General features: G+C 42.5%; 1 protein-coding gene across 1 annotated transcript in view; it reads right to left on the minus strand.

Annotated features, from left to right (window-relative positions):
• LOC109408235 (protein kintoun) overlaps positions 1–15744 on the minus strand; it is a 47894-nt gene extending 32150 nt beyond the window's left edge. The window contains exon 1 of the mRNA XM_062851993.1: positions 14089–15744. Coding sequence (XP_062707977.1) covers positions 14089–15188 — 1100 coding nt within the window. The 5' untranslated portion in view covers positions 15189–15744. The remainder of the gene's footprint in view (positions 1–14088) is intronic.
• Between the last annotated feature and the right edge of the window lie 3136 nt (positions 15745–18880).

Genomic DNA, 18880 nt, shown 5'->3' on the forward strand with positions numbered 1-18880 from the left:
AGTATCGCTTCGCGCAGTGACCTGTCTTCCGCCCCTAGCACCGAACCCCCGCCACCAGGACGTACGCTCCATGACATTATGGAATCCTCCCATCCGTCCAACTCAGTCGAGCCCTGCCGCCAGCGTCAACACAGTCGCCCTGGCCATGTAGTTGAGACTGAGGAACCGGGCTTCCACCGCTCAGGCAATCTGCGCATCTACTACCAAAACGTTCGAGGACTGCGCACGAAAATCGAAGACTTCTTCTTGGCCGTCAGTGAGCTGGATTACGACGTGATTGTGCTAACCGAGACCTGGCTAGATGATCGTGTTTTTTCTTCACAACTATTCGGGGCTGATTACTCTGTATTCAGAACAGACCGTAGCGCACATAATAGCAACAAGTCAAGGGGTGGAGGAGTTTTGATAGCTGTTTCTTCTCATTTAAATTGCTCGTTGGACCCGGCGCCCGTTAGTGACCGATTGGAACAAGTCTGGGTAAAGGTCATACTGCCTGCTAACAACGTAAGCATCGGTGTGTTTTACCTCCCGCCAGATCGAAAAAACGACCTTGATGTCATTCATCGTCACATCGACTCTATAGCTGCTGTCCACAACAACCTGTCGGATAATGACTTGGTGCTCCAGTTCGGCGATTACAATCTGTCGAATGTCCACTGGTCCGCGGATATAGACAATCAGCTTTCGGTAGATCTGCATCGTTCCCGGCTGTGTCCTTCGAGTTCGGCACTGTTGGACGGATTCTGTTTCCATGGGCTTTTCCAGGTTAATACAGTAGTGAACAGTAGCAACTCGACACTCGATCTCGTTCTCGTTAATGACGCAGTTTTGCAGAATATTTCGCTTTCCGAAGCCGGTGTAGCGTTGACAGCGCTTGACAATCATCATCCAGCGATTGAGGTCCAAGTCTCTTGTCCTGTACCGATCGCACGTGATACGTTACTCGACTATACTGGGTACAACTTTCGAAAAGCTGATTTCGAGTCTTTGAATGCAGAACTGATGCAAGTCAACTGGAGTCAGCTCGAGTTAATGGGAGATATTGACGAGGCTGTTGGATTCTTCACTAACTCCGTGCTGCAAGCAGTTACGACACACGTCCCGCCGCGACGGCCGCCCAGCAAACCGCCTTGGTCCAATGGTCGACTTCGTCTGCTGAAACGCCGCCGATCTTCTGCTTTGCGTTACTATTGTAATCATCGATCACAACAAGCTAAACTCAATTTGAACAGGACAACTCGAGAATACAGGAGCTACAACGCGTTTTTGTATTCTCGCTATAAGTTTCGAACAGAGCAGAGCCTCCGAACCAATCCGAAACGTTTTTGGTCATTCGTAAACTCCAAAAGAAATGAAGACGGCTTACCAACATCGATGTACCTTGATGAGGTAACAGCCAACTGTACCGCCGATAAATGTGAACTTTTTGCTGCACAGTTCAAACGCGCCTTCAACGATTTTGTAGCTGGGCCTGCGCAGGTTGAGCTTGCCTTACAAGATACTCCACGTGACGCCTTCAGCTACGACATGTTTGTGGTTTCAGAGCAGGATGTAGCAGGAGCAGTATCAAAGCTGAAGTCTTCATACAGCCCAGGACCAGATGGAATCCCTGCAGCCCTTTTGAAGAAATGTTCAGCTTTGCAAATACCGCTGACAATTCTTTTCAATCGCTCTCTAAGGCAGTGTGTATTCCCGAGCAGTTGGAAAAGATCTTATCTTTTTCCAATTTTCAAAAAAGGTGATAAGCGTGGCGTGAGTAATTATCGTGGCATTACTTCACTATGCGTGTGCTCGAAGGCTTTTGAAATTATCATCAACGACTCCCTGCTCAATAGCTGCAAACATTACATCTCTACAGATCAGCACGGATTCTTCCCTAAAAGATCCGTCGTCACCAACCTTGTCGATTTTTCAACCGAATGCATACGTGCCATGGATGCTGGTAAGCAGGTGGATGCGGTTTATCTGGATTTGAAAGCAGCATTTGACCGCGTAGATCATCGAATCCTTCTCCGTAAACTTGCGAAATGTGGTGTAACAGCTGGCTTTATTGATTGGTTCGAATCATACCTTACCAGACGATCGCTGTGTGTGAAGATCGGCACGTACGAATCGAGTCCGTTCACAAATCTATCCGGAGTGCCACAAGGGAGCAACCTTGGACCACTACTGTTTTCGCTTTTCGTCAACGATGCATCTCTCATTCTTCCTCCAGGGAACAGACTCTTTTATGCCGATGACGCCAAAGTATACATCGTTGTTAGTGGATTGGACGATTGTCATTGCCTGCAGGTGTTACTAAATACCTTCGAATCGTGGTGCTCAAGAAACTGTTTGACGTTGAGTGTCGAGAAGTGCCATGTTATATCGTTCAGTAGGAAGCGACATCCAATTCGTTTCCCATATACACTGTGCGGAGCCACACTAGAACGAATGCAATGTGTCCGTGATCTCGGTGTACTGCTAGACGAAGAGCTGACATTCAACATGCATTATAACGACATCGTCTCGAGAGCAAACAAGCAACTTGGTTTTGTTCTTAAGATGAGCCAAGGATTCAGAGACCCACTGTGCTTGAAGTCACTGTACTGTGCTCTGGTACGTTCCATTCTGGAATTTGCTGCTGTGGTATGGTGTCCATTTCACATAAGCTGGATAACTCGCATTGAATCCGTGCAGAAGAAATTCGTGCGATATGCTCTGAGGAATCTACCCTGGCGTGATCCGGAAAACCTGCCTCCATATGCGGAACGCTGTCGTTTATTGGGGATCGATACTCTGGAGGACCGGCGTTATGCGTCGCAAGCCACTTTTGTGGCAAAATTGCTCAAAGGTGAAATCGATTCGCATAACATATTGGCAAACATCGATATCTACGCCCCTGAGCGGCCCCTGCGTAACAGGAGTTTCGTTAGTCTCGGTAGCTCAAATACTTTATACGGGCAACATGATCCGACTAGACACATGACAATGAAATTCAGCCAAGTTTTTCCTATCTTCGACTTCAATATACAAACTTCGACGCTGCGTAACCGTTTTGTAGAATATTTTAGACGTAATTAACTTTGTGCTGTTTATGTTTTAAGTATGTTTTTAAGTTTATATTCATTAAGACAATCTTTATGTCAGATGGATCAAATCAAATATAAATATAAATAAATAAATAAATAAATATACAGTATCGACCTGCATTCCGGAATCCAGATGACGCAGGCAGAATGAGACGAACTGAACGAGATTTGTAGAGGTTGACCTCCTGGGATAAAAACCATGTTGGTCCTCGGAGATGTAGTTTTTGCAAGAATTGAATAGCACACTATTCATCACGATTTCAAATACCTTTGAGCATGCACACAATGATGTTATTCCACGGTAATTCTCGATATTCTGCTTGTCGTTCTTTTTGTGTACAGGAAACATTATGGAAGACTTCCAGCTGGTAGGAAACTTACCCTGTCGAATTGAAGCGTTAAAAATCGACACCAATGGACGAATCAAGATTTCGCCGCACCTCTTGAAAATGCAAGATGGAATTCCGTCAGGGCTGGTATAAGAAGACTTCAGTTTCAAAATAGCATTCTTAACTTGCTCGGGCGTGATTTGCAACTGACTCAACGAACAAACATTGTCCGGCGTGTTTCTACACGCACGTTCGATTTGGGCAGGAGTAGAGGTAGAGGTATTGAAGGCGCTTTTGAAATGGTTTGCAAAAAGATTACACTTTTCTCTCGCCGAGTTGCCAACGTCATTTCTTAAAAACATCTCTACAGGTAAACCTTCTTCTTTCCGTTTCGAGTTGACGAATTTCCAGAACTGCTTGGGATTTCTGCGCAAATTTCTCTGTGTCCGTAGGGTGTATCGTTTGTACAGAAAACGACTATAAAGTCGGTAATTGTTACTTGCTCGGTTAAATAGATGCTTGTTGACAGAGCACCGATGTCTACAGTATCGACGAAGCATTTTAGATCTAATCTGCTTCAATCGTCGCAAATGCGCGTTTCCCCACGGAGGTTTAGGAGATGGTCTGCGCAACGGAATGTGTTCTTCCATGACGCTGTGCAGTTCGCGGTAAAAGAACTCAACAGCTTCATCGACGTCGGCAGTGGAATCCAAAATGGACCAGTCAACGTCGTAAAGTGCTCCAGCTAACTAGTTTCTGAAAGAAACATGCAATATCGTTTGATTGATTTATCTTTATTATAGAAACTTTCAGCCCTTGAACATGCAATATTGTAGAATTCTTTTAAATTTCTTGAGACATTCAAGAAAAACTTCTGAAAAATTCTTCAAACCGTGGAGTAATAAAAAATACTCGAAATAATGGTATTCTTGTAGCATTTTTTCTGACAACCCTGAAAGAATTACATTTTTAATTCTTGTTATTCATTATAGTGCAATCACTGCAGAAATATTCAATGAAAACCTTGGACGAAATTCTAGTGGACTATGTGATACAAGCCTTGGAAGAAATCTTGGAGGATGGTCTTCTGAAGTAATTTCTTGCCTATTACCTGGGATATTTTTTGCAGAAATTATTTGAGAAATTTCTAATCTTTGAAGGTATATTAATGTTCAAAACATTTGGCTAGGTCTTAACGATTTAGACGATAAAGACGATAAAGGGCCAGGACCAGATGGAATCTCACCAGTATTTATGAAAAATTTAGCTCACAACACCTGTATTTTGATTATATCACTCGATTCTGGTGTTTTCCTAGGGAATGAAAAAAAAATCCTTTCCAATACCAATTTATAAGTCAGGCAAAAAATCTGATGTTAGCAACTATCGTGGCATTGCCATTATTTCATGTAGACTGTAGAGTATGTGTTCCATCAATAGGGGTAGTCGGGGTAATTTGGCCAATGGGGCAATATGAGCACCTCATGAAAAACACATAAAATCTAATAATTTCTACAAATTCAGCTTGGAGCTGTAATACCGGCCTGATATTAAAGTGATTGATATGTTAGAACAAAGTATTGCAAGTTCACTGCTACTTTTAAAAAATACCGTATGCTGTCTACGGTAAAATTTATTGCTGATTTGTTCAGCATACTTCATTTCCTCCCTGTAGTGGAAAATGTCGGTAAAATTATTACTGATTAGTCAGTAACATTGAACACTTGATGACTTGTGTCTATGTTAATCAACAAAATATAAAAATAAGACGTTTACATTCCAAAACTCAGTTGCACTATAAAGTGCACATATTATCTGAGTAGTAGCCACGATTTTTACTTTTATTAAAAAAGTTCCAACAAAATATTCATAAATTTAACATTAGTCTGAAAAAGTAACAAAAATGTGACCCTCGAATCGTTGCCTGCAAAAGAATGAAAACAAAATTTCTCAAAAATAATATTCTATATGCGGATTCTATACATAACTAGCTTTACCCGGCAAACTTTGTCTTGCCTACCTACTGCGTTTTTTGACGTTTCAAGTTTCTAGCCAATACCAAATCAATTATCGAAAACTCTCAATTTTTCTATGTTTTTTGCCTCATAAACCTTCCTTGGGTGAAAACTAACAGAACAAAACTATGACGAATCAAATCGGACACTCCGTTCGCAAGTTATGCGTGGTCCCACGTATGCCACTGCATTTTTATATATATAGAAGATGAGCTATATGAATTTTCATTTTACTTTATAAAAATATTACAATTTTTTTGGTATATGCATATGTTTTGAAATATTGTACCTAGACGGGGTGACTTGCAACCAGGGTTAAAAAAATCTCATTCAATTGAATGAATTTCTGCTGAACTGAATGCTTTTGACATTCATTTTCAGCTCCACTGTGAGATACTTGAAAGTGAACGCAGAAAAATTGAACTACTTTGTGGAGGTAATGACTGCACCATCATCAACACACGCTCTGCGCTGATGAATGCTTCATTTCAACACCGGCCGCATGAATGCGACTCGCCCATATGCAAGCGTGGTGAATTTTTGTCGTTTGAGTGCCGGTCACAGGAAAAATGTTGCTTTTGAACCTCGCCGTCTCCCCAGTGTGAGCGACGAGAGAATTGTTATTCTCTTTTCAATTGCCTCCGGGAAGGGCAGGAGCTTCAACGTCAGAAGCGGTGTGGTGAAAAGACAAAAACGAAAATTCACGTTCTTTGGGAGCTTCGGAATTTTTGCAACCGTGCTTGCAACACTCATTTTCTTAACCATTTCAAAGTCCAACAAAACGAAATATTGTTGTTTAACTAAAAATTCACCAGCAAAAGTCTGGAGGATCATTATATGAACTGAAAAATACCTACATTAAAACTTATGTTAAATTAACAATTAGTAAGTTGGTGTTTTTGAGCCCAATATTTTTTTTTTTGCTAGGTTTCTAGCTGCACTCTGAATAGAGTTGAAACCTCTACACTAGACCTGAAGATAGGAAAGAGAACGTAATCTTTCAGAAGCAGTTTACCAGCCGTACGCGGAAAATGATATCCATTAAAACACTGTTGCAAACTGACTCAGAAAGTTACGGTAGAAAGATTGGAAAGATTTCAATTGGTCAGTCAGTCAGGATTTGCCTATGTAGTGTTATGGTCACACGGTTTGTGTTTGTCTTCTTGTTTGATTTTGTGGTATGGTTCAATATGTTTTACTTCTCGTTAAATCAGTTGTCGTATATTTGTTTTTTCGAATCAATCGAACCCTGTATGTTAAAATATATTCGATCCTGTGTCAAATTGTTTTCTTGGTTTCGCTAATCGTTTTCTACTTCTCTGTGTTCATCTCTTGTGTCCTTAAATTGTCATCGGTGCAAAACCCACAGAAACATGTAACTGAACTTCTGATATTTTTCTGTTGTCGTCATAATACCATCTAAGAGATAAACAAAAATACATACGCCAAGTTGGTCAGTTGATTGCAATAACATTTTAAAATAATTAAGATTTCATGTCAACTTTCATCCCGCTACAAATACTATGAAAAACATTCAAATTCGTTCAATTGTCTTATCGGTCCTACCTAGATAAACCATGTCATTTTCTCAAGCGTAGCCTAGAAATGTCAACCTAGTCATACACAAGTAACGTTGTTCAGTTAATAAAAGGCAGTCAGTTTTTGTCCAAAATGTCACGTCGAACGCATTGACGTCAACAATGCGTTTAAGTGTTCGCACGTTAGCTTCGAATCTATCAGCACAATTAAGTGCTGCAAATCTCCTTCCCACCAGTGGCGTCGCGTAACCTCACTTTTTACCTGTGCACCAAGTATAAATCCTTGAATTTTTTGAACAAATTTGCTTGTAATAATTAGAAAATGACGAGAATAGATGCTTTCCCTCATTTCTATTTCGATTTTGATCATAAATCCCCTGCAATAGCAAGTTTTAGGGTCGGTGCACAGGTAAAAAGTGAGGTTACGCGACGCCACTGCTTCCCACTATTAATTCTTCGGTCGATTTTTATTGCTTTATTTAAAGAAAATATGACCAACTAACATTGCAAAAATTCGAAAAAGCGACTATGACATCAATAAATTACTAATCAAAATCAACCGAGAAACGTGGGAAATAGAGCCCTAACAAGATTTTGAAGTCAGCTGGCTGTAAAAGGTTCCAAAACCTGTCACAAATCCTATAACAGTTTTATTAGGATTTGTAACGATCATCAAAACCCTCTCAAATCCAACCGACTTTAAACTATTGTTTGGGAATAGACTCTACTGAGCCCTGGCGGTTCCTCCGTGTATATCGAGCATGTCTGATGCATATGATCAGCCATACTCCATCTGCAGCAGCCGGTTCGTGATGAACCGTTGGAGGCGCATTAAAGTGTTAAAAAGGTGATATGTTTCACTAAAGAACACTACATTACAATAATCAAAATGAAACTCCTTCACTTTAATACCGTCAACCCTGCGAACTTGGCCAGCGGTGTTTTTGAGCCCAATATTTCCATATAAAAATTCACAATTCAGTTTCTTATGTAAAAACAAATGCAAAAATATGAATGTCAGTCCAAACGATATCACAATAGTAGCAAGAATACTTATCAAATATGCTTGAAACTAAAAATTTATATCTGCTTGTTTGAAAAAGGATTTACATTAGGTGTTGCAAGTCACCCCGCACGACGTCTTGTATCAAAAACGACCTTATTTGGCTTTTTCAACATGAAAAAATAAATCAATCTATAACTTGTTCACTCTATTTTATAGAGGGGCCGGCTATTAAAACTATTACAAATGTCAAATACTTTGAATTTTAAAATTGAGTTTAATCAACATTTTTTGTTGATTGAAGCTAAAAAGTGTTGCAAGTCACCCCGTTTGACGGTACCGAACGATTGTTCAATAGTGCTGAACCAACAGTTATTTTATTATGCCAGAGTTGTCAAACAATGTGAACGTAGGGGTAGGCGGGGTATAATGAGCAGCTTAAGCATTTTGCCACCAAATCCAGTAAATTAAACGCAATCAATGTGTAATTTTGACGTATAATCCTCATTTGAACCTTAACTTACAAAAACTATTCGTTTAAATTTCGAATATAGTTATAAATGTTGCAAAAATTAATGTTTTTAAAAACGTATAAAATCATGAACTGCGTTTTAGGGGTGGGGCAAGATGGTCGATTCCTGTTTTGTACACAACCAAATCTGCCCATAACCGCATAACAGTAACATTCGACAAAAGTAGGCATTGGAGAAAATGGAACCCAAAGTTGCAACTTTGAATAGTATATAGGAATGAATCGAAATTTTAAAAATTTCTCATAAATTTGTCATCAGTCGTATAGCAATCAAATTTTCTACAGCAGTTCCTGTATGCTGGCGGAATTGTCTAAAAATAAATCGAACCTAAGTATGATTGATGTCACGCTTTAAAGCCAATATATTTTCCTAGTGTGACTGTTATGCGGTCACATTGCTCAATGAGACAAAATGACTTGGTATTTTTTTCATAAATCCTATAACAAACTTGATTTTTTTATTCAGGTGGTCGAAAGCACTTGTGATTTGATGATGATCCCCGATATTAACTCAATACCAGCAAAATATGCAAATGTTACAAATATGCAGTTATGGGCAGAAATGCTAACTGACTGTTCTTGTCAATGATAAAGCATACCGGCAACAACCAATGATAATTGGAGGGGATTATGGGGTTTAATTTGTAGGGAACTGTGGGGTTCCATGGAGTATACTAATAAGGCATTTTTAAACGGTGATGATTTACAGATACTGATTTTTTAAAGCTAATAAATTTGAATCTATATGAATAAAAATGCAGTGGCATGCGGCATGCATACGGCATTGAAGAATAATAATATTGTAAATACAGTCGACTCTCCACATGTCGATGTTCTACATCTCGATATCTCTCCCTATCTCGATGGTTTGGTCGGTCCCTTCAATCTGCATACATTTTACCTTTCTACATGTCGATATCTCCTTATCTCGATATCTCTCTATCTCGATGCGAACTCGTTCGTTTTTGTTCTGGATTTTCTCTCCATGTGTCGATATGCCCGTTTTTAGAGTAGTGTGCGGTAGTTCGGCAGCAGCAAAGCTTCGCGCGCTCGCTTTGCTAGATTTTTGCGATTTTCTTTCCCCATCTCTCTGCGGGGCTCGACGACGGGACGCCAAGCAGTCAGTAGTGTGCGGTTGTTCGGCAGCAGCAAAGTTTCGCGCGCTCGCTTTGCTAGATTTTTGCGATTTTTTTTCCTTTTCCCTCTGCGGGGCTCCGACGACGGGATGCCAAGCAGTCAGTAGTGTGCGGTAGTTCGGCAGCAGCAAAGTTTCGCGCGCTCGCTTTGCTAGATTTTTGCGATTTTTTTTTTCCTCTTCCCTCTGCGGGGCTCCGACGACGGGACGCCAAGCAGTCAGTAGTGTGCGGTAGTTCGGCAGCAGCAAAGTTTCGCGCGCTCGCTTTGCTAGATTTTTGCGATTTTCTTTCCCCTTCTCTCTGCGGGGCTCCGACGACGGGACGCCAAGCAGTCAGTAGTGTGCGGTAGTTCGGCAGCAGCAAAGTTTCGCGCGCTCGCTTTGCTAGATTTTTGCGATTTTTTTTCCTCTTCCCTCTGCGGGGCTCCGACGACGGGACGCCAAGCAGTCAGTAGTGTGCGGTAGTTCGGCAGCAGCAAAGTTTCGCGCGCTCGCTTTGCTAGATTTTTGCGATTTTCTTTCCCCTTCTCTCTGCGGGGCTCCGACGACGGGACGCCAAGCAGTCAGTAGTGTGCGGTAGTTCGGCAGCAGCAAAGTTTCGCGCGCTCGCTTTGCTAGATTTTTGCGATTTTTTTTCCTCTTCCCTCTACGGGGCTCCGACGACGGGACGCCAAGCAGTCAGTAGTGTGCGGTAGTTCGGCAGCAGCGAAGTTTCGCGCGCTCGCTTTGCTAGATTTTTGCGATTTTTTTTCCTCTTCCCTCTGCGGGGCTCCGACGACGGGACGCCAAGCAGTCAGTAGTGTGCGGTAGTTCGGCAGCAGCAAAGTTTCGCGCGCTCGCTTTGCTAGATTTTTGCGATTTTCTTTCCCCTTCTCTCTGCGGGGCTCCGACGACGGGACGCCAAGCAGTCAGTAGTGTGCGGTAGTTCGGCAGCAGCAAAGTTTCGCGCGCTCGCTTTGCTAGATTTTTGCGATTTTTTTTCCTCTTCCCTCTACGGGGCTCCGACGACGGGACGCCAAGCAGTCAGTAGTGTGCGGTAGTTCGGCAGCAGCGAAGTTTCGCGCGCTCGCTTTGCTAGATTTTTGCGATTTTCTTTCCCCTTCTCTCTGCGGGGCTCCGACGACGGGACGCCAAGCAGTCAGTAGTGTGCGGTAGTTCGGCAGCAGCAAAGTTTCGCGCGCTCGCTTTGCTAGATTTTTGCGATTTTTTTTTCCTCTTCCCTCTGCGGGGCTCCGACGACGGGACGCCAAGCTGTCAGTAATGTGCGGTAGTTCGGCAGCAGCAAAGTTTCGCGCGCTCGCTTTGCTAGATTTTTGCGATTTTTTTTTCCTCTTCCCTCTGCGGGGCTCCGACGACGGGACGCCAAGCAGTCAGTAGTGTGCGGTAGTTCGGCAGCAGCAAAGTTTCGCGCGCTCGCTTTGCTAGATTTTTGCGATTTTTTTTTTCCTCTTCCCTCTGCGGGGCTCCGACGACGGGACGCCAAGCAGTCAGTAGTGTGCGGTAGTTCGGCAGCAGCAAAGTTTCGCGCGCTCGCTTTGCTAGATTTTTGCGATTTTCTTTCCCCTTCTCTCTGCGGGGCTCCGACGACGGGACGCCAAGCAGTCAGTAGTGTGCGGTAGTTCGGCAGCAGCAAAGTTTCGCGCGCTCGCTTTGCTAGATTTTTGCGATTTTTTTTCCTCTTCCCTCTGCGGGGCTCCGACGACGGGACGCCAAGCAGTCAGTAGTGTGCGGTAGTTCGGCAGCAGCAAAGTTTCGCGCGCTCGCTTTGCTAGATTTTTGCGATTTTCTTTCCCCTTCTCTCTGCGGGGCTCCGACGACGGGACGCCAAGCAGTCAGTAGTGTGCGGTAGTTCGGCAGCAGCAAAGTTTCGCGCGCTCGCTTTGCTAGATTTTTGCGATTTTTTTTCCTCTTCCCTCTACGGGGCTCCGACGACGGGACGCCAAGCAGTCAGTAGTGTGCGGTAGTTCGGCAGCAGCGAAGTTTCGCGCGCTCGCTTTGCTAGATTTTTGCGATTTTTTTTCCTCTTCCCTCTGCGGGGCTCCGACGACGGGACGCCAAGCAGTCAGTAGTGTGCGGTAGTTCGGCAGCAGCAAAGTTTCGCGCGCTCGCTTTGCTAGATTTTTGCGATTTTCTTTCCCCTTCTCTCTGCGGGGCTCCGACGACGGGACGCCAAGCAGTCAGTAGTGTGCGGTAGTTCGGCAGCAGCAAAGTTTCGCGCGCTCGCTTTGCTAGATTTTTGCGATTTTTTTTCCTCTTCCCTCTACGGGGCTCCGACGACGGGACGCCAAGCAGTCAGTAGTGTGCGGTAGTTCGGCAGCAGCGAAGTTTCGCGCGCTCGCTTTGCTAGATTTTTGCGATTTTCTTTCCCCTTCTCTCTGCGGGGCTCCGACGACGGGACGCCAAGCAGTCAGTAGTGTGCGGTAGTTCGGCAGCAGCAAAGTTTCGCGCGCTCGCTTTGCTAGATTTTTGCGATTTTTTTTCCTCTTCCCTCTACGGGGCTCCGACGACGGGACGCCAAGCAGTCAGTAGTGTGCGGTAGTTCGGCAGCAGCAAAGTTTCGCGCGCTCGCTTTGCTAGATTTTTGCGAAAGTGAGTTTTTGGAGGCAAAGTGTACAGGCCGCGTTTTCATTCGGTCGTCGTCGTCGTCTATTTGACTGCTCATCTTCGTACGGGGCGATTTATGATACGATAAATGCAACAAACAACATTTTTTTACAACATTTTAGTCATTTTTTTACAACATTTTAGTCAACAGACATTGAAATGTTCGTCACGTCAAGTGTCGGCCCAAGTTCCAAAGCCACGTTGGTTCAAATCACTTTATTTTCTCTTTCGTTAATTTTCGCACTTCGAAAACTATCTGAATGGTTCGTCATCTTCGATGTCGACATGTGTTTTGTTTTAGTCCAAATGAAAATAAGTGGTTTGATATTAATAGGGTTGCATGAATCACTCCACTTACCAAAGTGAACTCATATCATGCGCCCTTTCCCCTCCCCACTAACAAAAAGTCCTTCCCATGACAGACGTGGAGACGCAGAGGTGATCTCGGTCTTTAGTAAGCAACGCACGTCATAATAACATTCCTTTCCTTCCTCGATGACCGTAAGGACGTGGCCGGCGCCGTTATTGACCTAATAAAGTTTGGAATTCTCGAAGATGCACATTGAGGACGGTAAGCTACTCCCAAGCTCCGTCTGTTGGTTCCTTGTGCAACTTCGATTGTTCTGGTCAATCACGGAGTAGCAACTACGAATAGTACGGTCATCTATGCTCATGCTCATGCTCATGTGTCGATATGCTCGTTTTTATAGGTTACTAGATCTCGTTTCTTAGGGGCTGTCCATTAATTACGTAAGGGTTTATGGGGGGAGGGGGGTTTTTTTTAATCTTACGCGCCATACAAAAATTTTTGGGTTCTCATACAAAAAATCTTACAAGGGGGGGAGGGGGTATCAGAAAATCGCAAAAATCCCCTTACGTTATTAATGGACAGCTCCTTAGGTGCAAAACATTCTGGGAAGGTGAAGTGACATCTGTTTGTTGACGGTTTTTCCTAGTTACGGACGATTTTTCAATCTAGTGTGCATTACAAATTTGTTCTTGAGCTCGATCTCTCCCTATCAAGGATGGAAGAAAATCACTTCTAATGACAAATGATACAGGATACGAACAATCCAAGATTGCCTTTGCTCTTGCAGTAGCATGATACCGACACCCTCGCCTCGTGCTTGTATCATGGGATCATAGGCAATCAAAGCATCTGTTGCACGCTTTATCATGGGATCACACGTTATCAGATCATGTTACAAGTCGCGATAAATTTTATTCATCACGATTTAAACCTGGATTTAAACCTCTTATGGACCAATAAACAGAATTCATGATGAAAAACAATACATTCATTGGCATATCTTGATATTAGAGCAACAAGAATGCACAAAAATTGAAAGATTCTCGGTATTTATCATTTCGACTTCATGACAACGATCGCATCATGGCCGCACATGCCTCGCGATTCAATTTTCGCGGAGCATGGTTTGTTATAATGCTTGACGACAACGTTCTATCGTTGTTGCTATGATCGCGCGATGTGCTTCAACCGCGACACATTTGGAATCTTATCATGATCACTAGATTTCCATCCTTGCTCCGTATCTCGATGGTCCCTCCAATATCGAGATGCAGAGAGTCAACTGTACCTATAACTGCATTAACATGCCATAAGGGTCCAACTCGCTTCGTGCCCGTCCACCAAAACGAGCTAGACGCTAGACCCAGAATCAAACAGAAAACACCACCACAGGTGTTAGAAATTACTCTAAATGCCGCCGATTTACGTACACACCCTATCTCCACACACTAAAAGATCACGTAGTTTATGGACGACCCCGTATACCAGATAATAATCATTTTAAAATTGATTAACAAAATTAAATATATTTAGTAAACACGTTTAACTAACCTTTCATCCTTCTTGCTCACAACAGACACGTCATTCAGCGTACGACTGCTCCTGACAACCGGCAGAACAACGGTCAAAGTGTTCTCATCCGTGTTGAACTTGGCGGATCCGTGCTTCTCCGACACCGTGTAGGGCAATTTGACTTCCAACTTGTATTTCGCCGCCGGGCGGTCGCTGATTAGATGTACCTCGCTGCTGGTGACATTTAGGGCACACTGGTTGGCCGATTTCAGAAGGGGAAGCTCAATGACCAGCACTAGCTCCTTCGGGATGGCGGCTTCCATTTTTGCATCCAACTCTCCGGTCAGCTCGTGGTATTCGACTTCTTTCCGGTGGATCAATTTGTAGGATGGCGTTGTGTATTCTTGTTGAGATGCGGGACCAAATGGTTGTTTGTTGATGTTTTCCTTATCAGCGTTTTCGTTATCATGAACCGGTTCTTTCCGCTCGGATGCACGGTAAAGCGTATCAATTAGGCCATCTTTTTGCCGGGTTTCGAAATTAGTGGATTTTTGACGAATTACGGTCATCTTTGCGACACCTTTGTACTGTAGTTTAGGAAATTTTAAGTTAATTCTATCCAAAGACACATTGAATGCTCCTTCCACGGCATCCAGGGCAGTGTCGGTTACCAATTTGCGGAAGTTTTTATTACTTTTTGTCAAATGCAGCGTATCGTAATGGAACACCACATCGTAAACAACACAATCAACATTTTTGTTATCGTAATCTTTCCTCGGCTGACTTTGGGCATAGGGAATGCTCCACTTGAGACCCTTTTGGCCTTTCTCGTTGACGGAACATTGGCTCGACGGTTTCCCCACCAGGTCGCAGTGACAAACGTTGACAAAAGCCTTCCTATTTCCACCAACTACGGTCTTAATTACATAACCCGGCAAAGGTTTAATGAACTTCACGTCGTATCCCCGTTCGGCTTCCAGCATCTTGAGCTCTTCCTCGTACTGTTTCCGGTTATCCGGATCGTTCAGCTCCTGGCAGTACTCAGCAAACAATTTTCGAAACTCTTCATTCCCCAAACACTGCGTAATGTTCCGAAACTCGTCCCGAGAAAGTTCCAATTTGTCCCCAACGTTCGACATTTTGTTTTTTCACCTCTCACTGAACGAGCAATCTTCACTTCCACTTTTATTTTTGCAGCAGCAAGATCTTTACTCTCCTTCGTCTTCGCCGGTCGCCCTCCGGCGTGAAATTACGCAGCAAAATGCTTGACTTTTCGCCAATGGGATTTGTACCGAAGAATGATGCAATAAAACACTTTGCCTACTTTGTATGACAATCAGACACAAACGCGCCGGCAAGAACAGCACAAAAATAACAATATTTTTAATTTTCACTTGGATCTTTACGCCCCTCGGAAAACTCGGAGGAAAATTTTCTATACGTGACCACTCGCACACCGTTCGTCGACGATATTGATCAAACTTTTTGAGCAATTTTTTCACTGAGCCGCAAGCTACTTCATCACACAATCTTAAACCGAACTAGCAATGAATAAACATTTCGCAACACAACGCACGACGATCCTCCGCAATAAGGTAACTTACGACAATCTCAACAACATTACAAATACAGAATACACGAAATTTTATCGAATTTCAAAATTTTCCACTGCGAATTTCCACCTTGACTGCATCAAATGTCAAACTACGAACACACAATGTGTCATCAGCTGACTGACAGCCCAGCGACGGAGATTGCGTGTAACACAACTACAAACGCAAAAATGTTTTTGTTTTCGAGATGAACGTCATCAACATCACGCAAAGTCCAGGTTTCAAATGACGCTCACTTTTAATAGGATACTGCAAGATGACGTCACGAAGCCGTGCACTGACAGTTCAGCGAGCTTGTTTACATGGACTTAGTCTCTGGCGGAGATCCGGCAAAACTGTTTTTTGATTCAATTTCAGTAAAAGGGTAATTAGACGATTGGTTTTGTATTAGTAGAGTTGAATATAATCGATATTTCCATATCATAATGGTTTCGGGACGGAAAACGTAAGTTTAATTTTCGCCGCTCGTTTAAAATTCTAACACCTTGTAAACAAGCTCGCTGAACTGTCAGACAAAGTGAGGTTAGATCAGGTGCTTGCAGTACCCTATGTCGAATTCGTTTTTGAACCTGGGTTGGAACTGGATTGGCGGAAAATGTGTAAACAAACAAACGTCAAACAAACTCAAACAAACTTTAGTACAAGCGAAACCGAAGTCGGGTTGGGGTTGAAACTGTTGCCGTTTTTCTTTATTAACCTGGGTTGGAACTGGATTGGCGGAAAATGTGTAAACAAACAACGTCAAACAAACTTTAGTACAAGCGAAACCGAAATCGGGTTGGGGTTGAAACTGTGATCTGATCCAGTTCCAACCCAGGTTGGAACTGGATAATAAATGTCGAATTCGTTTTTGATTCAGTTCCAACCTGGGTTGGAACTGGATGAGATCACAGTTTCAACCCCAACCCGACTTCGGTTTCGCTTGTACTAAAGTTTGTTTGACGTTTGTTTGTTTACACATTTTCCGCCAATCCAGTTCCAACCCAGGTTCAAAAACGAATTCGACAAAAGAAAAACGGCATGTGATCTCATCCAGTTCCAACCCAGGTTGGAACTGAATCAAAAACGAATTCGACATAAGTAAGGACACCAACCACACTGCAGCACAATAAGGGTTCATTCAAATATTACGTAACGTAAAATTTGACAATTTTAGACCCCCTCCCTCCCCCACGTAACAACTTTTGTATGGTAAATTTTAAAATTTTGTATGAAGCGTAACACTGCACTAGACCCCCTCCCTCCCCCATTAGCGTTACGTAATATTTGGACGAACCCTAATGGGAAAATCTCTCAGTCACACTGAAATAAATTTTGTTGTGGAAACTACCGATTCCATAGTAAAATTACTAACCGTACCTATGATTCTCAAACGACAACAAAATCTGTTAAGGTAACTGAAATATGCTTGAAATTACAATGCATTGTAGTAAATTTAACTAAAAGCGTAGTCGTCTCAACAACAAAACATTGTTAATTTTTCCTGGACACGCATTTTACAACACAGTATGGTTAAAAATACAATGCTCATTTAATTTAATTTGTTAATTTGTTAATGTTAACTGCACTGCTAGTTAAGTTGACAGTATTTTAGTGGAATTAACTGGAAATTGTTGTCGGTTGAGAATCACAGGTACGGTTAGTAATTTTTCTATGGAATCGGTAGTTTCCACAACAAAATTTATGTCAGTGCACAGAGATCAGACATTCATTAAGTTCATTTGCGAAACTTCAACGTTTCTAAAAGTGCTGGCCACGTTTTATTGCTTTTTTTTCTATTAAAAAAAATGTTGCAACTTCTTTTACCCTTTGCACCGACTACCTTAACAGTTATCGTGGGCAATTCACCGTGTGGCAACTAAAATTTAGGATTTTTCCAAGATTTTTCTCAATGTGATATTTAAAAATGGCATGTGCATTTATGGAGCATGAAGGTATATCGTTCATAAGGCCATATGAATAAACTTTAGTAAATACTCTTTACTAAATCTCTGTAAAGCCGTGAAGCAAATCTCTGTGAAACTTCACAGTAAAACCATAGATGGAACTTCAAGATATAAATGTAAGGAACAAATACAGCTCAGTTTGTGACGCCATTCGCTCCCCCAGTAAATTCGCCAGGTCCTTAATTCGCTTGAAGCGTCGCCTTTGATTTTTTTTTTCGCCCCTCCATCAAAGCAAACAAATATTTAGCCACCTCGTTACCAAGATAACGTTTTTTTGTTTATTTATAACAACTACTCTACGGTTGCACTGATTTGTCTGAATCGGTATCATGTGGACATTATGAAGGTCAATTCTCATAGTCACTAGTTCTATGCCTAACTGGGCCCTGCAAATTGATTATGTTCCAGCGATATTATGAAGCGGCTCTTGGTTGAGAATCGTACAAACCGAGCCATGGCATAGTGAGTTCCGCGTTCCCTAGGTGTAGGAAGATTATGTAGTCAGTTTTTGTATGAATATTGCTGAATGCTGGTTTCTTTCAGATTTACAGGTTCCGGTCAATAGATGAGCTCGAGGAACCTGGAAGAACTGCAGCATTGAGCAGCATTACTCCTTGGATATTACAAGTAATCCGAAATCCAGCAAGATGAAGTATATCTTCTTTTCCTAACTTGCTATCTCCTCTTGCAGCATGCAGCAAAACTGGCTTCCCAGCTCAGCATTTTAGGAGCATTTCCCAGGACTCTTGTGGTCTCCAATCCCACGGGATTGTAGCACCGAACCCCATGATTTTTCCGTTCCAAATCATTTAAACAATTTCCCCTTCAGTGTCGCAAAATTCGCGCAATTATATTTGATGAAATTATAATTATCATTATTAGTGGAAAGGAAAAGTTATAAATTAAAATCAATAAAATTGAGAACAAAACACCTAAAATGCGTTTATTCTCTTGTCGTGCTTAGATGTCTGGTCGTAGGATCTTTCTCTTTTGGTCCTGTCTCTTCCGCGGTGGTTCCGAGTACTTATCCAGATCTTCGGTTTCCGGTGCCATCGCGGCCGTTGGGATTGCTCTCTCAGCTTTGAAATGGATACTGGTTCTTGTTGAATGACGTGTGATCCACAGTACTGCTCAGAAACCTGTCGGAAACACCCTACACTGAAATAAATTTTGTTGTCGAAACTACCGATTCCATAGTAAAATTACTAACCGTACCTATGATTCTCAACCGACAACAAAATCTGTTAAGATAACTGAAATATGCTTAAAATT

The sequence above is a fragment of the Aedes albopictus genome, chromosome 2 (genome assembly GCF_035046485.1).
Source record: "Aedes albopictus strain Foshan chromosome 2, AalbF5, whole genome shotgun sequence".
Lineage (NCBI taxonomy): Eukaryota > Metazoa > Arthropoda > Insecta > Diptera > Culicidae > Aedes > Aedes albopictus.